General features: G+C 33.7%; 1 protein-coding gene across 4 annotated transcripts in view; it reads left to right on the forward strand.

Annotated features, from left to right (window-relative positions):
* The window catches only part of LOC126811801 (IQ domain-containing protein E), a 28,794-nt gene extending 3,556 nt beyond the window's left edge, over positions 1–25,238 (forward strand). For 2 of the 4 annotated variants that reach the window (XM_050537719.2, XM_050537721.2), the window contains exons 3-24: positions 1,343–1,379; positions 2,200–2,238; positions 5,322–5,414; positions 7,002–7,073; positions 7,402–7,545; positions 9,064–9,137; positions 9,269–9,346; positions 10,210–10,245; positions 10,505–10,626; positions 11,036–11,158; positions 12,685–12,839; positions 13,176–13,234; positions 13,366–13,447; positions 14,366–14,513; positions 15,539–15,592; positions 19,866–20,031; positions 20,192–20,284; positions 21,612–21,722; positions 22,450–22,622; positions 23,230–23,273; positions 23,481–23,512; positions 23,991–25,238. In XM_050537719.2, coding sequence (XP_050393676.2) covers positions 1,343–1,379; positions 2,200–2,238; positions 5,322–5,414; positions 7,002–7,073; positions 7,402–7,545; positions 9,064–9,137; positions 9,269–9,346; positions 10,210–10,245; positions 10,505–10,626; positions 11,036–11,158; positions 12,685–12,839; positions 13,176–13,234; positions 13,366–13,447; positions 14,366–14,513; positions 15,539–15,592; positions 19,866–20,031; positions 20,192–20,284; positions 21,612–21,722; positions 22,450–22,622; positions 23,230–23,273; positions 23,481–23,512; positions 23,991–24,077 — 2,022 coding nt within the window. In that variant the 3' untranslated portion in view covers positions 24,078–25,238. The remainder of the gene's footprint in view (positions 1–1,342; positions 1,380–2,199; positions 2,239–5,321; positions 5,415–7,001; positions 7,074–7,401; positions 7,546–9,063; positions 9,138–9,268; positions 9,347–10,209; positions 10,246–10,504; positions 10,627–11,035; positions 11,159–12,684; positions 12,840–13,175; positions 13,235–13,365; positions 13,448–14,365; positions 14,514–15,538; positions 15,593–19,865; positions 20,032–20,191; positions 20,285–21,611; positions 21,723–22,449; positions 22,623–23,229; positions 23,274–23,480; positions 23,513–23,990) is intronic. The other 2 variants (XM_050537722.2, XM_050537723.2) reach the window with 2 other exon arrangements.
* Positions 25,239–27,419: the final 2,181 nt, after the last annotated feature.

Below are 27,419 nucleotides of genomic sequence, written 5' to 3' on the forward strand. Positions count from 1 at the left end.
CTGGTCTGCCCTCTGTTTGCTCCCCCCCCCCCCCAATAATTTTAGAAAATAAAAAAAAGTATTTGTGATACGTTTCGGTAATCAATACCTTCTACGGTGAATAAATCCCACATCCCCACTCAGTCATAAACTTGCATGTTGTAGAGCATTTCCGACAGTCTATTTTTCAAAATTTTCTTGGCGAGGTCCCCAATGGACTCACTACTTTGGCGCTCACAAGGGGAATTCGTTGAGGTTTGCAAGTCCGTTCGTTTGACATTTTGTTCTCTAGTCGGATAAACTAGTGATCAAGCGACGGACGGTATCTGGTCAGATCTATTTATCTTGAGGATTGGTGCCTGACAGAATACTGTAAGACAGCATTTCCGGCAGTCTATTTTTAAAATATTCTGGGGGAGGACTCCTTACTTTGACGCTCTTGAGTGGGCTTCGTCGTGATTCACAAGTCCGTTCGTTTGACACTTCACCTCATCGATCAGTGCCTGAAATACTGCCAGGCTGCATTTCCAGCAACCTGTTTTTCAAAATTTTCTGGGGGAGGCCCCCTTCCCCTAGTTAAAGCTCGTGCCTTTGCCCCCTTAACCTTGGACTTTGCCCCAGCTTTGCCCCTCCAATCACCGACAGCTGGTACCGCCACTGAGTGCACAGCATATTGAGATGCTGTTACCTTTGCTAAATAATAGAACAGTCCAACAGAAATACAAGATAATTCATTTATTGATATTGTTGATAAATCACATATAATATTATAGCACACTTAATTCAATAGCACTGACATATGATAGCACACATAGTAGACTTGCGTAGTGTGCTGATGAACTTGTCTTCAGCATCTTCTGGGGGATGGACATGTCTGCTGACATTGCGATAATAGTCGCCAATAGTAGTGCACTTACCAGAGCATGCAGCGACCCCGCATCCCCAGTGTGTGCAAGTCTGTCAAAAACTTTGTTACGGTTGTAGAGGTACCCACCAAAAAAGACTTGTGGTGTGCTTTTCAGCGATGTGACAAATTCCACTTTCCTTAATCCATCTGTACTGACATAATGCATCTACTCATATACAGCACTTAGACCCAACACAAAACAAAGAAACATGTCAGTGCTTTGGGGTTTTATTTCAGTAAAATAATTTAAAGATTTTCAAATAAACACATCTTGTGGTCAACTGAGTGGAGTACACTAATTAGGACTGTTCCATTATAGCTATTGTGTTAATTAATCCTCAACTTGACTGTCTGAGATATGGGTGTTTAAGACATGGCTGTCTAAGTTTCGGGAGATAATTTTTTTAGCTATAACTCCAACCACCTAACTGTTATATTGGTTTCTTATTATTTTAGATATCAAGAAGTAAATCAGCTAGCAGAATAAGAACAGGTAAGTAAGCTTAGTTTATCAAAAACTCACTGTTTGTTTTGTTACGGTTTCAAGGGCAATAAATTTGAAAATTTTATTAGACTGCAATCTGTTATTCTTAATCCAAATTACAAACCATAAAATACTGAGCTGTTTGAATAAAATAACATTGATCAACTTATTTTTGTTTTCATGCTTCTTATATAATAGCATCAGAAGTATTTTTATATTTTTCTTCCATTCATAAATCTGAATGATCTAAATTATCCCAAGATAGAGACGATAAAACCCCACACTCGATAGGAACCGAAGGGCGAAAGATTTCCTATGACAGTACAGGCAAGTTTGGATCTCAGTGATGCATCCGGGGAAAGACAGGAACCAGTCCTTGTAGATATATCAAAGTAGAATATCTCCGGCAACAAACTTGACAAGACTGTGTTAGTTAATTAATGTATATATTTCCAGGACGCGTTTCGGGTGTTCACCCTTTATCAACTGTACATTAATGATTTTAATTTGTCTAAATTTATATCATTAGTATTTTTATAATCCCAGTATAGGGATTAATAATCCTCAACGTTTTGCGCATGCGCAATAATTCTATTGTCTATATATACCCGGTAACAGGATTATTTTTGTAACCAGTTGATAAAGGGCGAACGCCCGAAACGCGTGCGGAAATATATACTTTAATAAACTAACACAGTCTTGTCAAGTTTGTTGTTGGGGATATTCTACTATGATATAAATTATATAGATACGTTTTAGTCAGTTGAATTCTTCTTGTCAAGTCCCATGATTTGATTTAAAAGATATCTTTGCTTCTTATTAATTGTAGCTCCAAGAAAGAATACTAAAAAATCAAGTAGACGACCAGGTAAAATGTTATAAATAATAATGACATATGTGTACAAAAGTTACTGACAAAAATGTCAATTGTTTGTATAAGATGCATGATAGATAGATAACAAACACAACTTCTGTTATGTCGCACATTATAAGGGATATACACATGTAACGTTTTTTTTTATATTACTCTTTATACAACTCACAATTATGACATACTAGTAAATAGGCATATTTAGCTGATATAAATATAAACAGTTAATTAAAAAATCATATTATTCTATGAAAATATGCAATAAACTTTACATCTTTAATATCGTTTGCAAAGTAGGGTTGTCCTTCTGGCCCACTTTACTTTCCACTAGTTTTTGTGGTATGATAAAGCAAATAAAATGCAAATAATATACTATATTTTTCATTTTGGTAACTATTTTTCTGGAAGTAAAAAACATCTCCATGATACACAATATACTTTATACCTCTTATATAAATAGACTCACTAGTATACATAGACTCACTAATATGCTGTATATAACACACCTCTACACTATAATACACCTTACATATACTATTCAAAAAAAGTAGGGGATATTTGATTTTTAAGTGTTATTAAAGTCACCTAATGAAACTGACGAAGAAACAAATGACAAAATGAAATGAAGTTCACATTCATCGATTTATTCCAAATGATCGTTAGACTAAGTAAGGCACAGACTGACCATTATAAGGGTAAAATGATACCCGGGGTCAAACAGCAAAGTTACCACAGCATCACAACCAAGTCAGTAACGGGTAAATCTTCCTCTGTTTGCCAAACAAGCATTGATCCGACGTGGCATACTCCTAATGAGACGTCTAAGGTCATTTTGGTCCAGATTGTCCCATTCCTGTTGCAACGCAGCAGCAAGTTCTTGGACATTGGCAGGACGTTGTTGACGTTGACGTAACCTCTGTCCAAGCATGTCCCAGACATGCTCGATGGGGGAGAGGTCGGGACTTAGTGCTGGCCAAGGTAATGTGGTGATGTTCTGTTGTTGGAGGTAACCTGTAACGATCCTGGCCCTGTGACATCTTGCGTTGTCATCCTGGAAGATGAAACGGCGGCCATGACGTCGTGCGAACGGCACAACATGGACTGCCAAGATGTTGTCCCGGTAGTACTGGCCTGTAACACGCCCTGCAACAACATGTAAAGCCGTTCTTCCAGCAACAGTGATGCCTCCCCACACCATAACAGAACCACCCCCAAATCGATCATGTCTGATGACGTTAACGTCTTGGAAGCGCTCGTTTTGACGACGCCACACCCTCCTACGTCTGTCCAAAAAATCAACAGTGAACCTTGACTCATCTGAAAACATCACATTGCTTCAGCGTCGATTATCCCAGTGTTGACGATCCCTACACCAACGACGTCTTGCCTGAATGTGATGATCTCTCAAACAAGGGATCACGCGAGGACGTCGGGCGCGAAGGTGACCCCTATGCAGTCGATTCCGAATCGTCTGGCCACTCACTCTCACACCAGTGTCTGTTTGAAGACGAGCGCTGATCTGATTTGCTGTGATGACACGATTTCTCAAGGCCAAGGTACGGATAAATCGATCCTGGGCTTGAGTTGTCGCCCTTGGTCGACCTGAGCGTGGTCTGTCCTGTACAGATTGTGTATCACGGTATCTGGACCATAGCCTGTTTATGACAGACTGAGAAACATTAATCGTCCGCGCCACAACCGCCTGTGTTGTGCCGATCTGTAGCATGCCAAGGGCACGTAACCTTTCATTTTGGGTAAGCCGACGCATATCAAAATTTGTTTTCTGGTCACTAAAACAATTAAACTGATGTTTCCACCCTGGAATTCAATGCCACAATGACTGTAACATTCAAAGTCAGAGTCGTGCAAATCTTGGGTTGGACCCCCATGATGATCCCAAGCATCACCTGCATTCCATGCGGTAGCTATTGGTGCGTTTGGGCATCACATGTAACTGGAAATGTTTCTTCTGTTAGGTTCTATAGTGACTTTTTTCGTAGTCATTTGCATATTTTAGTATTATGCCCCCAAAATCAAATATCCCCTACTTTTTTTGAATAGTATATCTTACATGTATATACATGTACATTGTATTTCTAATATACTTTAGAACACACATTTCTATACTATAATACACTTTATACCTCTATTATACATAGTATCTCTAATATACATAGACTCCATACTATGATACACAATATACATTACACTCCATACTATGATACACAATATACTTTACACATCTTATATAAGCAGACTCGCTAATATACTAGCATGTTCCTGAAGCAACGACTGGACGTTGCTAGATTAATTCACAATTCCCGAACTTATAGCTGTGTTATCTACAGACATGTGAACAGTAGCATCCAATCAGATGTTGTTATATTGCGCCTTCCGCGGAAACCTTGACATTGAACGAACCTTGAAGACCAAGGAATCTGATAGGCTCACAAGCTGGGTTTGTACCCAATCAAAATTAGTGCCAATATATGCAGGGTATTACGTGAAGCCCTTGATAAGATGTACGTAGTTAAAACAAGTTCAAGCCTTCTATTGAAGATGATATTATACCCTATAACAAAGACCTCTATGATACAATATGCATTATACTTTACACATTTGATATACTTTATATTTATATTGCATCTAATACATAGTATCTCTAATATACTATGTATCACACACTTATATATTATACAATGTAATACAGAATATACTTACCACATCTAATATACATTGCTAATATACTTTATATCACACACACCCTCTATATTGTGATACCCAATATACTATACACATCCAGTATACATAGTCTCCATACTGTAATACACAATCTACTGTACATATCCAGTCTACATTCTATAGTACCCAATATACTATACACATCCAATATACATAGTCTTCATAGTATAATACACAATATACTTTAAACCTCTAATATACATAGACTCTCTAATATACCATACTTTCTATGACACACCTCCATATTATACATAATATTATGCTTTACACATCTTAGATATTATTCCTAAAGATACACATATTATTATTTTGCCTTACATATTTTGTCTATTTTTAAGGTTCTCCTAATAAGGCTCGACCAAACAGTGCTTTAGCTGGTAAAACGGGTCACGATTTGTGGATGACAGCTTTAAAGAAAAGACAAGGAGCTTGTAAGTTTCAATATAGAAATGACTGCTTTTGGGCATCACACTTGCAGACCCCTAACTTACATTACTAATTACTATTCTTGCAAGCAATCAATTTTGATCTGTTTTCTACACATCAACGGTGTCTTCTAGAAGTCTACAAGCACATTATATGAAATTGAAATGAACTGTCAATTTTAATAATGAAGGCAGTTTGTTTAAAAATCCTTTCAGATCATACAGTGGAGAGAAACGATAACATGAAATGTGAACAATTATATATGAATAAAATTTCTGGCTTGAAAAGATATTTATAGACATATCTGTATGTCATATACTTATTATGTTCAAAACTGTAAATTAATATTTAAAAAAGAATAAGTATGTTTAATAGTGCATTATGTAAGAGCTAAATCTGCTTACTGCAGGTCTTTATTTTGGTTTCAAATGTTATATAAATTATTATTTAGACATTTATTACATGACAAGTCTATAATCAACTCTAGACCATTGGATGGCAGACATTTAAATGGATTAAAACATGGTCGCCATTTAATGATTTAATTTGAAAATGGCCAATCAAGGCTAAGTCTTGAATAACAAGTCTTGTTATGATAATAAATAATCTGTGCCTCATCTTGTCAAAACTTCAAACTATTATAACTTCTCTCAAAATAAAGTAATTGGAATGAAATGTTCAGTATATTCATTTTGTATTATCTATTTTTGAATTATTGTTGCAAGTATGGCCAGCTCTTTATCTAAATCTTACATAATACATATTTAAACATTCATTATGCAAGAGCTAAATCTGCCCATTGCAGGTCTTTCTTTAGGCCTGAAATGTTATCTAAATTTTTGATTAGACATTAATTAACTTATCCAGACCATAATCAACTCTCGATGTCAGTGCTAGCCTGCGATATTTACTGGATTACGATCAGATTTGCTGCTCAACTTTCATTCATGATTTGATCATGAAATGGATAATCGAGACTATGTTTTTTATCGTACCGACTTTAGTAATGATGATCGAGGCTAGGCTGAAAATTCAATCACTAAAATCTTTGTTAAGAGTGGATCAATTTGACTGGAATTTTCAGCAACTTCCCTTTACATTATCTAGTTTTTAACTATCATAATGAGAACTGCCAGCTCTTTATCTAATCTCACATAATGTAACTTTAGTTTAAGTTAAAGCGAGAATTTCAAATTTTCTAAGAAAGTCAAAACATAATTATATTTATGTCTTTGCTCAATAGGTTATCAAATCACTATTATACGATCATGGGCATTATTTCCCACCCTTAAAAATTATGACACAGGAAATAACACAATTACCTCCCCTGTTTTGCTATTGACAACATGGGGCAGCCATTTTCGAACGTTGGAATTTGAAGTTAAAAATGATATTTTTGCCAATTTCTCAGCTGGCAATAGCGAATTATAGGATTAATAGGATTATTCTTTAACAAGGTAGGACTGTTTATGGATACCATCTATTTTAAGGCTTTATTTTAATACATTTTAAAAATATAACTTGAAAATTTGCAATTGCAACTTTAAAAGAGAGTATTTTATTTTAGTTTGTATTTTATTTCTATATTTTAGTGGGTAGTGGTTCACCACGTCATAAAACACCTATAGAATATTGGGTTGATACATTACGTAAAACTGGTACAGGTAAACACAATCTAGAATAATGATCACCATTTTATTTCTGGATTGCAATCAAAAGAGTTATTATCCTTTAAGTTATCTATATTAAACTTATTACCTATACTGAGACAATGAACTTTAAGGAAATACAGAGAATTACATTTAATTTTCTGCAGGACACACAAAAATAACAAATAATGGTAAAAATACTTTGTAACGTTATAATAAACTAGAAGGTCTGTATATTTTCATGGTTCTGGGATTTAAAGTATGTCACAGTTTTCTTGTCGTATTACATCTTGATTTAGCTACCGGTAAATAACTTCTAATAATATTATTGTGTTTATTATAGGTATCAGTACTGAGAGTTCAGGTAGAAACACATTTACTGGTCTAAAGAAAAACAATGATTTAAATATGGCCTATCATAGTACCAGTCATCATCTACGACAAATGATGGGAGTAGAAAAAGCCAAGAAATATCCAGACGCTACAAGTATATATATTTCAAACTTATCTTAAAGACCACATAAGATGAAAAATCTTAATTGCGTGTACTTATAGCCAATGGTTACTATATCTATTTTATGGCAAGTTCAAACCAATCTGATTAAAATTAATTCAGCTATTAAGGTTTAAGTATCCGAAAGCCAAACACGGTTTTCAAATTTTCAATTACATCCTTAATCTGGTCGATTGGCTGGTGACGTCACAGGCACTACACATACTATATACATTATCTATACAATATATCACTGTCTGTACAATATATCACCAGTTGACAAGTGTGTATTTGTCACTCTCAGTCCAATTAACATGTGACTGGCCTAATCATAATCACCAAATTATCGTCTTGCGTTGTTATAGATTAGACATTTGTGATTGGAACATTTTAGATTGATTTTTAAATGCTGTATCATGCCGTAGTTATATTTAAGGTGCCTTTGTTTAAATAAGCCACTTATGTGGAAGCAGACGTTAAACACCAAGAACGAACAAACGAAATAAGCCACGTGCAAATGAAGACGACCCAAGCAATTAGAGCATTTACCGGTAATTTGGATAATCCCGTAATACTTGATATCCCAAACTATTCTCTATAAGTACAGAAATACAAATGATGCCAGTCATTTGTCAATATATTCATTATTAGCTATATATAATAATAATAATAATAACCATTTCTATACACAAAAAACAACTTTTATTGTAACTCCATTTGAAATTCACAGAGAATATGGAATTTTCCGATGACTATGCATAACAATAGATTGCCCTCATTTCTCAGCCAATCATATCCGGGAATCTAATTACCATGTACTGTTCCATGCATACTACGGGTGTAGTAACAGGTTAAATTTTTGCGTGAAAATTGCATGGGATTCATGGACAGGAATATCAAATACATGTAATCATACATGGAGTTCCTGATGGTGTTTGGTGAGTGATTAAACTGATACATTTTGCATGACCACATCTTTTACTCCTGTACCGTTTCACTCGGGGAAGAGAGGGCGGGACATTATAAAACAAATTCTAAATAGGATCTTAAATTAAAATAAATTACAAAACAAATTATTCTGTAGTCAGTTGTTTTATTTAACTAGGGGATTAAGGAATCAGTCAGGCGTTAATGAATACACACACCAGCTGTATATAGGTAATTAAGGAATAAACAACGTCGTTTTTACGGGAGGTCTATATTTGCGACTTTGAGTGAAGATAGTTGAATTAATTTTAATCCGATTGGTGTTAATTTGCCGTAAAGTGCATATAGTAACCATTGGCTACACGCACCGAAAAGTTTCCTTGTCCATCTTATGTGTCCTTTAACTGATTATATGTATGTGCTTATGACACAAATCAGTCAAAAGTTAGAATTAATAGAATGGGCTACATAAATATTTGTGAACTATTAAATTTTCTTCATTTTTAAACAAAGATATTTATACTGATATTAAGATTTAAGCTATATTAGTTTGATAGCATTTGTAAATTTGTGTGATTTTAACAGGTAGGAGTGGTGCTGGGACACCAGCCTACAAGACACAAGAAGAATATTATGATGAAGTCCTAGAGCTGAGGAAGGTAAGTTTTAATTAAGATACAGTTGTCTATTTTAGATATAATAATTATGAATTTATATTTGATTTATTCTTAACACTGGATAGTGTACCATCATTTTCCCAAATATGTAGTTTGTTTATCTTGTATTTCAGCAAATAGGTAATTTAAGTCAAGACAACTCAACAATGAAGGCAAAAGTTAGGAGATTAGAAGAAGACAAGATTAAGAAGGTATTTATGCCAATCCACTCTACCAGTATGTACAGTATTAATTTAAAGACTTATTATTATGCAATAAGGGACATCTTAGTAAAAAGAAATCCTTTATTTATTACTTTATTTTTTATGATGTTTGTGTGAAATCAAGCTTTGAATGACTGACTTAATAAACACACAAACAATAAACACACAAACAATTACACAAAACAAATCTACGGACAAGACACAATATGCAGAAATCACAAACAAATGCACATATCAGATTAAGTTAGAATTGATCAGTTTGAATAAGTTTTTGACCAAAATGGTTTTTAATAAAGATATTTTTGATTGTGTGTAGTCTCGTAAGGCCATAAAAAATTTTTTTTTATGGTTCTCACACAATCCTTGGAAAAATCTGATGCAGAATGGAGGTTGTTATTTTTGCGTTTTTATTTTGTCAAGCATCATGTTTCAAGGCATTTCATTTATTTCATCACATTGTTGAATGTATGATTATCTAGTATCATTTTTGATTGTCAGTAACATTAATCAGGGATGGGTATTTGATAACTGAGCATATGGTACATTTCTGGATTCATTCAATTTATTTTTTATATTGTTACTTTCTGTAACCCGGGGAAAAAAGTTACATGCGGTAGTTAATAAAAACAGGTTGTGCAGCTCCTTTTAATTGATGCGAGAGTATCTGAGAACAAGAATATTATTTTATTTGGCCTGGTATATTTATCATGTATTCTGGCTTGTTTTAGTCCTCAACTAAACTACATTGATTTGAAAATGTTACCAAATAAAAATGTTGATTTGTGTTATTTATAGCAAATCACAAGTTTTTTTGACGTTTGTTGACAATTTATGTCCTTTATATTTCACAGGATAAAGAATTGGAAGGTCTTCTTAATCCAGCAAAGGTAGTCATTTTACTTCATATATAAATAGTAAACACATTAGGATGTATTTTATGAATTATTCTGTATAAATAGTAAACACATTACAGTATCAAAAAACCCACACAATTTCAAGGTGCAAATAATTGTAAGTTAATGATTATATGATATAAATTATTTTGTCTGGCAAATGATGCTTTGCTTGTTGGCAAATTATAATTAATATTCATAATTTGTATTTCACTATGAAATGTATCAATATATTCTATGTTCTGTTTGATAGAGTGAAGAATTAAGGAGAACAATGGGTGATAGAAAAGCTGATTCTGGTGCCGTGATACATAGTTTAAAACAAAAAATTCTTAAATTAGAAATGCAGCTAAGGGAGAAAGATGCATCACATGCGTAAGTTTATATTATCTATTTTGCATAATATTAATATGGTATTACCTGACTTTTCTGTATGTGGCGGTTGGATGGCCGAATGGTTAACGTGTGTGCGTTGCATCATAAGGTCTGTCATAGAGTCCAGAGGCATGGTTTCAATTCCCCGCTTGTAGGTTACAAGGCTTAGGCTTGCCTGTCCCACCACATTGGTTTATCCAGGTTCTCCTATGCGCAAGTAGTGAGTGAATGAAATGAAATTGAACCATGATATGATAGTCCTGAAATGACATAGTTTGTCACACCCATGACAAACTAAGGTAACAAATGTTTAAGACATCTTTCTTCTTATTATTTCTTGAACATCTGATTCCACTTCTCATGGTTGACACATGTTTATTATACTTTTTATCATATGCTCTTTTATCAGAAAACTACAAGGTGATTTAAAGGTGACAAAAATTGATGAAATGAAATGTCAAATGGAAGTCCTGTATCAAGAAATAACTCGTCTTCAGAATTCAAAGGAAACTGGCATTCCTAAATCTGCTCGGTAAGATTAATATTTGTAAATATGAATAATTTTTGCTGTGGCCATTCTGTCATTATCAGACTGATCAAACGCCAAGTTTTTCAGTAAGTGAATAAAAATACTACAATTAAATTTTCAAAGGCATTTTTTTGCCAAAGTAAAAATCACAACTTCAAAATGACAGCGTTGAAAGTGTTCAAACGAATGTAACAACTGCATCAATATGCCAAAGAGGATATATCTATATGATCAAGGGAGTGCCGGTATATGGATATTTATCAAAAACAATATGCAATTTGTCATTAAACCCCCTAAACAACTGTCAAAAATTGTGAAAAAAAAACCCCAATTTCAAGAGAAATGTAAAAAATATTGGGTTACAATATTGATAAACACATTGTTTAGAATTCATCAGACTAATTGTTAAATTTGAGTCTTAGCCTCGCTCTTCCATTTTTAAATTAAATCATTAAATAGCCAAACCGTTCTAATCTAGTTAAAATCTTGAGCATCCGATGGTATTGAGAGTTGATTATGGTCTTGTCATGTTAATAAATGTCTAATTGATAATTTATATACAGTGGACTCTGTTAAATCCGACACCGTACGGGATCGCTACAATATGTCAGATTACGCAGTGTCGGAATACTCAGTTTTCTCAAAACTGTAAGTATTATTGTAACTTCGAAAACCGGAAGTATTATTATAATGTAGCTTTGAATCCCCAGAACGTTATTCCCTTTAAAAATGATTAACCTTTCTGTACATTCAAAATTTTATTACATTAATTTTGCATTTTGAATAGGTCAAGTCTTTTGTTAATTTATCTTCTTCATCATCTTCAGTTGATCGCACACTTGTCTTTGGTGTCACACGGTTCGGATAGATCCGTAGGGTGAACAAACTTAGGTATTCACGTGCTAGGGATATTTTTACGACTGAATTCGTGGGAAAATTCGTGGGTATTCTTGAGTATTTGTCACAACTGTCTTACAAGAGATTATAAAATTATCAAAGTAATCAACAAAGACCTACGCGAGTGAGTTTTAATCTCACCGATAATTGATTAGTGATGGCTTGTTAATTTTTTGTGGCTTCACACCCACCGATTGAAGGCCGGATTATACAATGTTGATTCAATGGAAATTGTGTGACGGGACGATTAATTGATGTCGTAATTCGGAATATTCAGAATACGGATTACTCAAAGCTAAGACTGAAATAATAAGGAAATAAATCGGGACATTTCACAGAATCTCATAGTATTCAGATGTTGGATGTGACAGAATCCACTGTACCATTCAAGGCCTAAAGAAATACCTGCAATAGGCAAATTTAGCTTTAGAATAATGTATCTTTAATTTGATACTACTATCTTGGCCTTGAATGAACAATAAACTTGAAGTGTTAATGTTTATCCTGTATACGATCAGTGACATTTTATGTCAAATGAGATTAATTCCGATATTTTCAATATTTTATAATGATCTGAGAATTTTACCATCATAATAGATATAAATCAGAGATGATATGTTATGTTTTATTAGATCTGTGAGTGGAAAAGATAATATTAAAGTGAAGGCCTTGAATGAAACAATAATTAGATTGAGTAAAAATAATGAACAGCTACAGGCTGAAAACAGAAGTTTAAAGGAAGAATTAGAAAATGATAATAATGGTGTAGATGGTCATGTCTCATCTAGTAAGTATTATTGTTTAGAAATAAGCAGTTTTCTATATATTAGATATTGTACATGTAGATGCTGATATTTTATCCTACAGAATACTCCCAAACGGCAGATGTCAACATCTTTAATCATGCCTTCTGCAGTTAACCTTAGAATTCTACTGACAAATATGTTGTTATGAACTATGTAAATTCTGATGTACTCCACAATCACCAAATTAATTGTAAACATCGAATTATAATCATTACCTGTCAGTAGTGTGGAATAAACTACTGATTGACAGAAACTGATGCTTTAATTCAAAGAAACACAAGACTAAAGAATTATAAGGTTGTTTTTTTCTCAAATAGGAGATTATGAAGATATGAATAGAAAACAGTTATTATCAACTCTAAAGAAAATGAATTTGGTAAGAACAAACACTATTTTTTCCAAAAGTCAAAATTTAAAATATACACATATTATGTAAAAATCATAATGTAGATGCACATTGATACGTCAAATAGGGATATTATTGAAATTGTTTTCGTTTATATTCAGAAAATGGAGAAATTAGAGAGAAAAATAGAAGGAGATAATCTGTCTATAATGTCGATAGAAAAAAACAGAGCTAATGTTCCTGGTAAGAATTAATGGGTTATTTTTTCTTGGTGTCAATTTCTTTTCTATTTGTGGGAAGAAGCATGGTTATTTGTACTTTGTGTCAATTTATCTTATAAACAATACCTTAATTGTAAGTCGGGGATCACGTGGCTAAGTGGGTAAGACGCTAGCTCGCTAGCCTGGAGGTCGGGTGTTCGATCCCTGCATTGGCCGAGAAAGTTCATCCAGATTTTCCGGCGTGGTTCTCCCTTGTCAGTGGTGCAGAACGGAGGGGCTGACAAGGAAAGCTGTCTAGTCGTTCGGATGGGACGAAAAACCGAGGTCCCGTGTACACATTGGCGTGCACGTAAAAGATCCCTTGGCAGTTGGAATTCGATATAAGAGTAGGCCGTAGTGCCGCTGTCCGGGCAAAATTTCCCTCATAGCACACTGTATGGCGTATGCCCGTCTTCATTAGCCCAAGTTAGGAGCAGAACAGTAGGACGTTAAACTCCATTTCATTTCATTTCATTTTATAATTGTAAGTGTAGCCCAAAATAGAAATTTCTTGGATTCTGATTGGTCGAAAAGTGGCGTCAAATGAGTATAACAGTCCTCTAAATTTCCTGGATGACTCACTGCGAATGAATATTTTCTGGGTGCTATTGATAAACACCTGTTTAGAATTTATTGGACTGTTATTGTCCATTTGATACCGCTTAAATTTTTCTTTAGAGGCGCTCGATTTAACTTTAAGCGTTATCAAATGGACAATAACAGTCCTCTAAATTCTAAACAGGAGGTGTTTATCTCCTAAATGAATGGGATTTTTGGGGAACAGGCATGGCCTGTTTAACCCCACTACTAAAAAATATTTAAAAAATTGATAATAATTTTGCAATGATAATTACCAGTATATCTGATAATCTGGAGTTCTTATACATATGTTCAATTACAGGTAAGATCGATTTAAGTGGTAGTATTGAAAATAGATTACAACAATTAGATCATAGAGAGACTGAGCTATTAGATGAACTATCTAAACAGAAGAATCTCGTACAAAAATTGAAAGAAGAGAGACTATTTTATAAACAACAGTGTGAGGAGTAAGTACTATTATAATTTAAAGTAGCAAAGTCTTTAACTCAATATCAATCATCCACATATTAAAAACACGATTTATTTGTCAATTTAAATCAACATGGATGTTGTGATCTTACTGGGAAAAGATGGGCTTCTGATATCCAATATTTAAGACAAATAAACATTTTACCATTGGTACACGAATCGTGTACCAGAAAGCGTTTCGGTGCCATTTTTAACAAGGGACTCAAAGAAAGAGGCTAGACATATTCCACAAGTCATGTCAAATGGTGATGCCATATTCAGACTGTAGAGCATGCGCAATAAATACTACCGAGATAGTCTGGAATAATCAGATGCTAGCGTTTGCCAATCGATTGAGATTTCTGGCGTATTTCGCCGAACATAACTGATTTGAAATTAGAGTAAAAACGGAAACGATTGAATGTAAATCAGTTTATATACATTCATATTACATTTGTGTCAATTTCTAGGTACCAAATATTAGCGATTTAGCTCCTTTAATTAACCGAAGCTTTCTCATACTTTTCATCAGATCAATAGAAGATTAAGCTCAATCTAGTTAAAACACAGATCCTATTTTGTTTCGTTTTTATAGTTCAAAATTTCGTTTTACTTGTCTTTACTACACTTAGTACACTAGGGTCTGGAAGAGTTATCATTGACATGTTATGAATGGTGTGTGGGATTAGCCAATGAAACGGTCTGTTACGGCGAGCTTTAGGCATGTTTTGCACAGAACTGTGGGTAATCTACTAGTAACATCAATGCTGAGTGGTTAATCAAATATCCGATGTCATAGGTCAAAAGCTGCTCGTATGACCTCTGACGTGACCTATCGCTACAATCGGTCAGATCTTCATGTAGTGTAGGCCATCGAAAGTATAAAAAAACGAAACGAAATATAGATCTGTATTTTAATCAGATTGGATTAAGCTTGACTATTTGATATAATTTTATGTTACAGTGTACTTGGTAATATTTGTGTGAAAAATGATTAATAAAATAACTAATTTTGTCTCAATAGATCAAAATCTCCTGGAAGAATGACAAAAGCAAGTCCAAGACGCCCAAATACCAGGTAGCAAAAGAGATTTTTTTTTTTCTAAAAAAAAAGCAAAAAAACTTTTTAACTTTATTGGAAAAATATATGATTTTGAAAAAGGTAAGATTTGTATAGAGTTCATTCCATTTTTAAAAAATGGAGTTCATTTACACTCTATTTAAAGCCTAGCTCACAACCCGCTGTACGGGCAGTCTACGGGGGGAATATTAGTAAACCTGTGGGTGAGACTTGCGCGTCACTTGCTTGTGTATGGCACCGTAGAAGATCGCACGCAAACTGGCCGTAGAGACCTTTGGTCCTGCACATACAAAATTTTTACTTGGTTTCTTGCGGTTGGTCTGCAAGCTACCAAAGCCTACGACCTGTGCGTGTCAGAAAACGTGAAATGGGTTGTGAGCTAAAATGTCTTATAATATAATTCCAGCATCGTACGGGATCGATACAATATGCCATATTACACAGCATGTCAGAATACTCATTTGCCTTAATACAGGAGTATTATACTGGAAGTATTATTATAATGCATCCTCGAATACCCAGAACTTAAAATATGATATCGATTTCTGTACCTTCTAAATTTTATTACATTATATCAAACAATTGCATAACAAGATACCTCATTTGAAGGTTGAGTTGTTCTAACCAACCCAAAGAAACAGCACTTGTCATCCAAGCCTTACGATTGGCCAAGCTATTGACTGACAAGTTGTTTTTGTCCATGTCCTTAAAGCATCGAGGATTTTTTCACTTTTCCGCTCACAAGGAGCTTCAATTTCTCACCGGCGTTGCTACAACAAAATAAGATTGTTAATCATTCTTTTGAAATTTTACCATCTGCTGTTAAAGACCACGTAAGATCAAAAATCTAAATTACATGTATGTATAGCCCATGGTTACTATATCAACTTTACGGCAACTTCTCACCAATCTGATTAAAATTAAGTAGGCTGTTAACGTTTAAGTGTCCGACACGCCAAAACGCTTTTCAATTTTTCAATTACGACCTTAATCCGGTTGATTGGCTGGTGACGTCACAGGCACTACACATAGGATATACATTATCTATACAATATCTCACCGTCTGTACAATATAGCACTATCAATACACACGGCAAGTTGACAAGCGTCTGTTGACGGTCCAATTACCACGTGACTGGCCTAATCATAATCACCGAATTATCATCTTTCATTTGTGATTGGAATATTTTAGAGTGAATTTCAAATGCCGTATCATGCCGTAGATCCATTTAAGCTGCCTTTGTTTAAATAGGCCACGTGTCAAATGAAGACGACTCAAGAAATTAGCACATTTACCGGTAATTTAGATAACCCCGTAGTACTTGATATACCAAACGTACAGAAATACAAATGGCGCCAGTCATTTGTCGATATATTCATTATTAGCTATATATAATAATAATAACCATTTCTATACATAAAGAACAACTTTTATCGTAACTCAATTTGAAATTTACAGTGAATATGGAATTTTCCGATGACTATGCATAACATGTACAATAGATCGCCCTCATTTCTCAGCCAATCAACGCTGGGAATCTTATTACCATTTACGGTTACATGTACTACGGGTGTAGTAAATGAGGTTAAACTTCGGCACGAAAATTGCACGGGATCATACGTGGAGTTCCTGGTGCCGTTTGGTGAGTGATTAAACTGTCAATACAATTGTAAAATACTTTTATTAAAAAGAAGATAAACGATTGTTGTTTAAACGCCAATCAACAAATAATACGAGGCTACTTGATTACGAAAACACTGGTGAGCAATAATTATTGGGTAAATAATACTTATAAACAACTGATGAGTAAAACTTAATGATTTTATACAATTAATGTGTGGGTGTACGATTCTACCATTAGTTCGCTCATGAGGTATTATGCACACGTTCCACTTAGAGTGATGTCTTTGATCTGGCCGGCGTAAAAAAAGATAATTACCTAATCAACATTCTTAATCCAACTAACACTTACTGCCAACACCGACGTGTAAATTAATTTATAACCCATGCCTGTATAACTTTTATAGTCGGATTGATTAATTAATGACAAATATTAACGACACTACACTTTATGTGGAAAAGCGAAGTGCTCGCAGTAAAAAACACATAGCTGGACCAGTATATTATTTACATATTAAAAGTGGTCGTCCAATAAGTTCCATATTGTAAAAAATTAATTAAGATTACAAGACTTCAAAGTTTAAAAGTTGTAGGCAATCTAAATTGGATCTTAAATTAAAATGAATTACAAAACGAATTATTTTATTGTCAATTGTTTTATTTAATTAAGAACTAAGGGAGATTAAGGAATCAGTCAGGCGTTAATGAGTACACACGCCGGCTGTATATAGGTAATTAAGGAATAAACATTCCGAATATGCATTCGGTCACTGTGACGTCACTGGCGTCTGAGGGGATTAAGAGTGTTTTCGATAATTGGCAAAGTCGTTTTCACGGGAGGTCCATTTTTACGACTTTGAGTGAAGATAACTGAATTAATTTCAATCAGATTGGTGTGAACTTGCCGTAAAGTTAATATAGTAACCATTGGCTACACATATCCAAAAGTTCCCAAACCCATCTTATGTGCACTTTAAAGTTATCGGCAAACTTCTGTTTGAATTCATCTTTTCCCTTGAAGGTTGAGTTGTTCTAACCAACCTGAATAAACAGCAATTGTCAGCCAAGCCTTACGATTGGCCAACCAATTGACCGACAAGTTGTTTTTGTCCACGCCCTTAACCCTTGTCGGTGTATGTAGGGTCTCATATGCACATATTTTATAGTGTTTTGTAATAACTACTGGGCAATGTTTTCTGAAATTTAGTGACTTTGTCTCCTATACATTTTTACACGTAGCGAAGAGTTCGGTATTCATCTGCTTCCCACATGCAGAGTTCTGTTACATGCAAATCAGGCCCAACGCTTGAAGGGAACAAGGGGTCCGCCCCTAACTTACAACTCACAGTAAGGATTTTGCTAATGTGTTTGCTGCCTGATAACATATTGCGTATGCCAGAGTATTCCCTCTTTTAACATCTGCATGTTACAAATACCCAAAATTAAATGATGAATTCCAAATATTCAATGGTTTTTGTATCAAGCGTGAATTGCCATTTAACCTCCTTATCACATAGTACATAAAGTAGCAATTTTGAGAGAATTATTAAATCTTTTCCAAATGTCACTAAAATGTTTTAGTATAATAATTTGGTTGTTTTTCAGTTTCAAATATGAATGCAAATAAAAACTAAACCGCTGCTTTTTAATTCAAATATATCTGTACGTAAAAACTTTGAATTATAACTGGGGTCCATATGGACCCCTTGATACCTGCTATGTGATTCTCACAACGTGAACCCACAAGGGTTAAGGCATCGAGGATTCTCCGCTTTTCCGATCACAAGGGGCTTCAGTTTCTCATGATTGTTTATCGTTCTTTTGAAATTTTACCACCTGCTGTTTAAGTTATGGGCAAACTTTTGTTTGAATTAATGTTTTCGCTTTAAAATGTCGGGTACTGTAGTATGGCCAATTGTATACTTAACGGCTAATTCCTTCTGTTTAGGTTGTGGAACTTTCTCAAAATCTGGTATAATTTGCTGCTTGACATCCATTGTCAAATCTGTACGGGCACACTTTGCGGGACGATCACACATTATGAACACAATATTATAATGATACTGATTCTATTGTTGTTGTTGTTTATTACAGATTTAACGTCCAATACAATCAATATGATATTATGGACATGTTGATTTAATTAAATTATTTACACTTAAAGGGTTGAAAATTGGTAAAAACTCAAAAATAAAAAAGTTCTTGTAAATCAAAAAGTCACCTTAAAACACTCTTATAAAATTGCTGTTGTGAGAAGAGAGGGCAGGTCATCTTCTCTCTTTGTCATAATAAAAACAAGTTAAAACAGGAGGTCCAGCTGACTGATTATCCAATATTAAATGAACGCAAATCGTGTGACGGGACCGCTGATTGATGTCGTAATTCAGAATATTCAGAATACGGACTACTCAAAACATTTTTGGTTGAAGTAATAAGGAACTAAATCAGGACATGAAAATCATGACGTATTCACAGAATGTCGTAGTATTAGATGTCGGAAGTGACAGAGTCCACTGTATATGTGGATTTTTTGTTTGTTTATTGAAAGTTAAAATATCAACAAAAAATGTAATTAAAATAAAATTATTCGGTAAAATATATTTGTTGTTAGATCAGATGTCTTGACATATATTTCAAATGAATCTGTAGGGGATCTGATGTTTCACGTCCTCCAACTGGCAGACGACGATCGGGTCAAGATGAAGAAGATAGAATACGAGAAGAAAAACTCGAAAATCTGAAACAAAGAGCCGCTGCCAACAGTATCCAAAGAAACTGGCGCCGCCATAAAAGCGAGAAAGAAATTGATGAGGAGGTAAATTGTTTAAAACAGTCTCTGTTCACTGGCATCATTTCTTTCATATTTCTATTTTCATTGTTAATAATTATAGATATTTCTTTAAGAAAATTTTAATCTTTTAATTAGAAATATTTCTCTTTTTCTTTAATATTTTCTCTCTTACACTTATATATAGAAAAGACGACAAGAAAAACTTAAAATTATTCGAGAAAATATAGCTGCTAAACATATTCAAAGAGGATGGAAGGAACACCAACAAGAACAATATGTAGGCCTTCACAAAATGTTATCTCACAAGTTAAAAATTAACAATAATTCGTGCTTGATAATTTGATTGATTGACGGTAACATTAATGCATGTCTGTTGCCCAATAGTGAATACTGGTATATGAAGTGTTATGAACACCTGATTAACATGAAGCTTGCAAGAAAAACATTCACTTTCCAAATTGTATCTTTCATAGAAATCTAATTATTGCAGTTTGTTCTAACATATAACTTGCCTACAATAACAAATACTCAAACTTAATTCTTTGTGCTACTGACAAATTATAATATTAGTGGATGACATAATTTCAATTCTGTTTTTACATTTTCCTTTTAATGAGATTAATAATAATTGATTGGTGTAATAAATGAAAGTGTTGGGTTTAATATAAATTTTTCATATATTTTGCCATTGTTAAGATAAAAGCTTCACTGATTTGTTTGGGAACAGTTGATGTAAAAATATTAAATTTTTTACTCCGCTGATTTTAATCCTATAGAATATGCCCGCCACAAACCAAGATGGCACACTAGAATAACCCAACATTTCATTTTAACCATGATGCATGTTCTCCTTCACTGTATGCATGTATAATGACAAATGTGTATTTTTATACAACAAAATTTATATGTGGTTGTATATTGCCATCATCTCTTTCCATCCGTCCGTCCGTCTGTATTGTTCAGTCCATCTGAATGCCTTCCCCATTTCTTGTTGAGGCTTCAATTATGATGGCAATCTTTGCATAGCTCATTCAACAGAAGAACCATTTTGATTTTTAACATTTGTTGATAATCTTTTCCAGAGTTAGTACCTTTGTAACTAACCTTTTTGAACTTTACAGACTGCAGTTAATAACCTATCTTTCTAAAATTTATATTAAAAGAAAGAATACTATTGATTTTTTTGAAGATTTCTACAAGTGATATGGGCCCCCTTGTTATGAAATCTTGTTATTATCTTAGAGGCTTCAATTATAATATTTCTAAAATTTGTGTAAGCTCATGACTGGTGGGAAGACTCTGCTGCTTGTGGGCATGTTTCATTGCATGGCAACCTATGTTAAATATAGTGGCTATTTGCATAATTGTAGCCAATAAAATGGATTGAAGTTTTACATGACGTATAGAATCTGTATGCACAATAAAGAAATTAGACCAACTACATATAGATTCTAGTAAATAAAGCCACTACTTTTATATTTAAAGACAACTGCACTGTTATGAATGTTTCAAATTTAATGTACACAAAAGTATTTGTTCTGTTCTTTTGTTTTGTTTTATTGTGTTCTTTGAATCTATCTCTATCTTTCTACACTATTGCATAGAAGAGACAAGCCAGGCGAGTTCATGACTTTACAGAAAATAGAGCTGCTAGAAAAATCCAACATGAATGGACAGATTATAAACATCGCAGAGATGATCGTGAATTGGATGATGTAGGTTTCTCTTAAAATTTACTATTGGTGCACTCAGGATTGTTTTAAATATGCACATGCAGACATGTGAATATAAAGTTTCTGGGTGCACTTAGACAGTTATTAATTTTAAAAGAAAAGTATGGAAAATATTAAAGAATGATGTATGCATGAGTACTCAACTTTTAATATATTTGCATGGATATTTTTAAGTGTCAGATGTAGATATTTCTAATGTAGTTTGGAGGTTGGGAAATACTATAGATATATAGTAATGCCTGTTTTAATACATACAATTACTTGTGTTCTAATGTTTATGTTTCTGTTATTCAACTTGAATGTAATTAAAGTAGTGTAATTTACATTCTATATTATTGAGAGAGTCACTTGTATATTATATCTTACAAATATTAGGATAAAGTGTCATTCAAAGACAAGAGGATTTGTCACTCATAGACGTGTTCGAACCTGCAACAGTGAGAGTCCTGTCCAGTTGTACTTTCATTGTGATGTGAATTGCTGTTTTAAATTCTTTTGCACAAAACATCTTCTAGTTCTAGTGCATGATCAATGTACAGCACATTCTATCAACTTTTCATTCATTTCACAAATGCTACCTTTACAACAAAATTGTTTGAGTAAAGATATACTATTCTTTCAATTCACAAATGCTACCTTTACAACAAAATTGTTTCAAAAATGTAAAGATATACTATAACTTTAATGATAAAAACTTTTTTTTAAAAAGGCCAGTTATTTAATACAAGGTGCTTTAAATGGTCACCATGCTAGGAAACAGAGACTATCAGGCTACCAAACTGAAGACTCTACAGAAGATGAGTCATTAGACAATGCAACACAACTTATACAATCCAGTATAAGAGGCCATATGGGAAGAAAACAAAAATTAAAAACATTACGGTAAGTAGGTAGTGCATTTCTTACGGACAAGATGATATTATGAAATTTCTTGCTGTGTATTGTTTTTATATTTGTTTTACAGTGTGTTTACCCATTTATATCAATTTACATGTAGCTACTATTGAGTAGGTTTATAAAACATTTATAAAACAGGGACAGGGATTTTACATAGTCTAAGCCTGTTCCCCAATCCCATTCAGACATCCTGAATAAAATATTGTTTATAAAAAAACCCAAAAAAAACATGGAGTGAATATCAAACAAACAGCTGTTGAGTTTTCAACAAAGCACTCTAACCACTTTGCAAAAATTGTGTGCTCAGTAATTTGTGACTGGGTATCTTTTAGATCGGTACTCATCGAAAAGTTTTGACTGTGTTCTATTACTTGAAGAAGTCAGAAGGGCATATTCCAGAAAATATATATTTCCAAAGTTTGTCTGTGACCCCAATTCCACCTTTTAACCAATTTTTATATTAACTTACAATTAACCTTCAAACAAAGTATGACATGAGCATATGAAGTTAAACTTTCTTTTGTCTGCTGTACTAATTTTATCTTGGAGGTCTATTATTAATATTGAGAATATGCATCTTTTTATTATTTAGATATGATTCAACAGATGAAGAGGATTATAGAAGGCCATCATCAGGTACATTATTACTTACGTACACCTTTTTGGTAAAATTTAATTATACTATTTTTTTTACCTCTAATTTTGTTTTCTGAGACAAATGTGTGTATAATTGAAAATAAATCATGCCAGTGTCCTATGAAAAATTATTGGTCAGTATTGCAAAGTGTGCAATTCTATTGTGTAGTATTGATGATGATATTTATAAATTTCGTTTGTTTTCAGCCATGAGAAATAGAAATATATCAGGAGGAAGAGTAAGTATTTTTAACACTTACTTCTGGTAATATAAAACCCCCTTTCAAGAGTTTAGAAAAGAAAATTATTAACTTATAGATACTGCCTCATTTTATCCAGATAATGACCAGATATAAAAATTGTGACCAGTCACGTATGAAATAGCAGATCTATTTCAAACTTATTATAAATGAGATACTTTAATTCAGGGGCAAATAATTCTTATTCTCTTTAATTTTCTCCATGAACTTTATGAAAATAGTCTTGTTAGAAAGTAAAATGAAATGATCCTAGAGAATGTAATAGAAAGGAATTTTCCATTTTACAAATGCCTGTGATTGTGAACAGGACCTGCATCGTAATTTATTATTATATGTAGGTACTTATTTCTAAAGGTTTAGAACATTTTAGACTCCAATAGTAATACTTCAATTACTATAAGGAAAAGAGAACTTAGTTTTTAATTATTAGTACTTTTCACTTATCTTTACATTGTAGAGACCAAGTAGGTCACCTCGGACCAGCTATTATTCCGGTCATTCCCGAGGTTCACATAATGATGAAGATGATGACGATGACTTTTAAAATTTAGAATTGTGATATCTTTTGTATTTATATCTTTTATCTTGCTCAGGTGATTTTTAAATTGATTTTAATCTTTAATCAGCAGGTTAATAAAAGCTGTGTTCCCTTCTGTTGATCATCAGAATTGTAAATGGTGATATTATTATAGATTTAATATTTTTCCTTTGTATAAATTAATAGCTTAGATACAAATAAATCTAGAATTTAGTAGTACATATTGAGTTTTATCAAAATTTGATTGAAAAAATAATCATCAGCTTATGATTTCTACACACACTTTTCATAATAATTTATTAAATAAATGATCCAGAAAGCTTATTATTGGCTGTTTCATATGGTCTCACCACATAAATTCAAGTAATGGCTATTTATTTTCGGGAGTGTACCCCCTATGAAATCAGAGTTGTGCCTTTCTAATAAAATTGTTATTAAATACTAAACTATTTTTTTGATAGAGTACTTGTATTTATTAGTGTAAATATATATTTTAATGTTATTATAATAGCTTGTATCTATTTAATTTATATATATTATTATTTAAATATTGTAACAGCAAATATTAATTTGTATATTTGCTATGTAGAAAAAAGAATGTATCTATTCTATTAGATTCTATTCATGTTGATATTATTTCAGACTTCAGTCATGAATTAATACATGCAATGTAGAAAAAAAAATCAAAGCAAAAACAATGTTCAGTTTCGCTTATATTTCGTGAATATAGTTTTTGGCTTACATCTTGATGCATGTACTTTACTAATAATGTGCTATCAATATGATATGATTTACAATGTGTACACATGATATTTTAAATTATGAGAGATTTACTATTTAATACTACCCTGCCATATTGGTATTTTCCAATATGTTCACATTTTATTGATTAAATTGGTTTACAATGAAAATAACAATTTATGGTAGCATATGGTATAACAGTATTTTTTCTGCAACTCTCAATAATAGGCTTCTTTACATGCATCATTTGTGTATAATTAAGACAATCTGTATATTTGTTTTACTATGTATGTTTCCGTCCATGTTTGTATTATATATTTACCGGTAAATATTATAACATTTCTGTAGTTGATTATTTGTTCCTGTATGTTTATCAAATAATAATAACAGTCTTGTCTCATTAAAAGAAAACAGACTTTTTATAAATTCTTTGTTTTTCTTAACAGAAAGCTAGAATGAGGTTATGCAGGGGAAAGATAAACTTAAGGGAAGGAATGGAATAAAAGAAAAATGGGGGTGCTAACAATTAAACATATTTACTGTTTAATATACAGCTGTGTTAAGTTTACAATGCCCTCAAAGCCATGCATTATATAGTTTTAAGAGAGAAAAATGGGGTTTAATGGCCACTCGACACAATAATTCAGTAGCATGTTGGTGAATTTAAAAGTGGGAAGGAAACAGGAGGGCCTGGAGAAAATCCACGAGGTTAGGCATACAAACCTACTCTTTGTGAAGTACAAGTTTGAGATCGAAACCACACCAACTGACCCAATGACAGACCTTATATCCGTGTCCTGGCTTTTCAGAGTTTTTCATTTGTGTAACATTTTCAAGGATAAGAATGGCAGACTTGCGTGTTGGAGTGCATGGTTATGCTTCTGTAAGATAACACTCAAGGTAAAATAATCGCATTAGGGCAAGGTTCTTTCTTGAATATATACTAAACAGCAAAAAAAAAAAAAACGTCCGTACGATTTCAAAATTAGAGTGAGAGAAATGGGATTTAACGTCCACTCGACACAAACCCGGTCATTTCGGGACTAACATATGGTTTAATTTTATTTCAATAACTCGCTTGCGCGTAGGGGTCAGAATAACGCTGGCCACGTCGCTGCCATATTCTGGTCCTGCCATCTGCAGTTAATACGCAATACTAACTCATCTGTGAATAAAACATTTCTCCATTGCCTGTGTTGCCAGTTCTGGTGTTGTTGGGCAAACTGTCAACGGCAAGGGGTGAGGATCGGTCCACGGTAAGGTCTATGGCAATGGATGTTCTCTCTGGTGAGACGTTGGCGCACTGTATCGGTACTGATGGGTCTTCCATGTGTTCCCACTGTCTGACATGCTGTCTCAGATGCCTGTGTGAAGGGATTCTAGTTTCATTATGTATAACAATTGTTGTTAAACTAAATCGGGGAGATTTCGATTTGACAGTTTTAACGTATGTTTGAAACAGGTTTCAAAGTGTTTTGGTTCTGTTATGCAAGATCTTTTTCGACGTTCCAAAGTAAATGTACGGTGCTAAGACCACCGAAAGATAAGTTTTAAATGTTCCTTTTATTAATTAGAACAGGTTTCGCTTTAGTTTTTATATTTTACGCTTCCATTTTATTGCTTTAAATATTCCTAGTGCAAAAACGGAAAATTTGACCTTTTGGCCTCCGGGATCACAAAGAACAAAGGTGAATTAAGCAAGTTAACATTTTTATTGAAAGGTTGATTACTTTCAATCATTTTCAGCATTTTTCCATGATACAAGAATGGCTGCACATTCATTTTCAGTGCAAATGACCTCATTTGACCTTTGACCCCGAATATCTCGGCAAAATTTTACTCTGGAAAGGTTGGGTCTGGTTTAGTGGCTATTTGATGGACACCCCCCTGCACTCAGCCTCCGGTCTAAGACAATACATTACCATTTCAGAAGTCAGGTTGCGTTTTTAAGAACATTTCCTGGGTTCAATTCTGTGTTTGGGAAGGAGCCTTATTGCTCAGGTGGGGGGTTGGATGGCCGAATGGTTAGCACGTGCACGCTGTATCACAAGTCAACTGGCGTGGTTTCGAATCCCCGGTTGTACGTGACAAGGAGTAGGGTTGCCTGTCCAACCTTGTGGGTTTTCTGCGGGTCCTCCGGTTTCCTCCCACTGCTAAAGACCACTACGCGCAAGCGAATTATTGAAATAAAATTAAAACCATATGTTAGTCCCGAAATGACCAAGTCTGTGTCGAGTGGACATTAAACCCCATTTCTCTCTCTTATTGCTCAGGTAAAGTTGGAGATGTGGTCACAAATATACAATAAAAAGTTTTATGCAATGCGTCTTATTCAGAGTAACCTACCAACCTGACGTTTCTTTTGCTGCTTAGTATATATACTATTCAATTAAAGTATTACAAAGTTTATAATTCCCTGCTAATGATGTTTTGACAAAATACAGTTCATTCCAAAGAGTATGTCAGATACAGACTTCTCGGATCAAAGGAAATTACCATCATTATATAATGATGTAAGTGGACTTCGAAATCAATTCATGAAATTAATTCTCATCCAAAAATAGCCCCCTCTGTAACAAATGACACACCCAGAAACCTAGACCCTGT

Source organism: Patella vulgata, chromosome 2, assembly GCF_932274485.2.
Source record: "Patella vulgata chromosome 2, xgPatVulg1.2, whole genome shotgun sequence".
Lineage (NCBI taxonomy): Eukaryota > Metazoa > Mollusca > Gastropoda > Patellidae > Patella > Patella vulgata.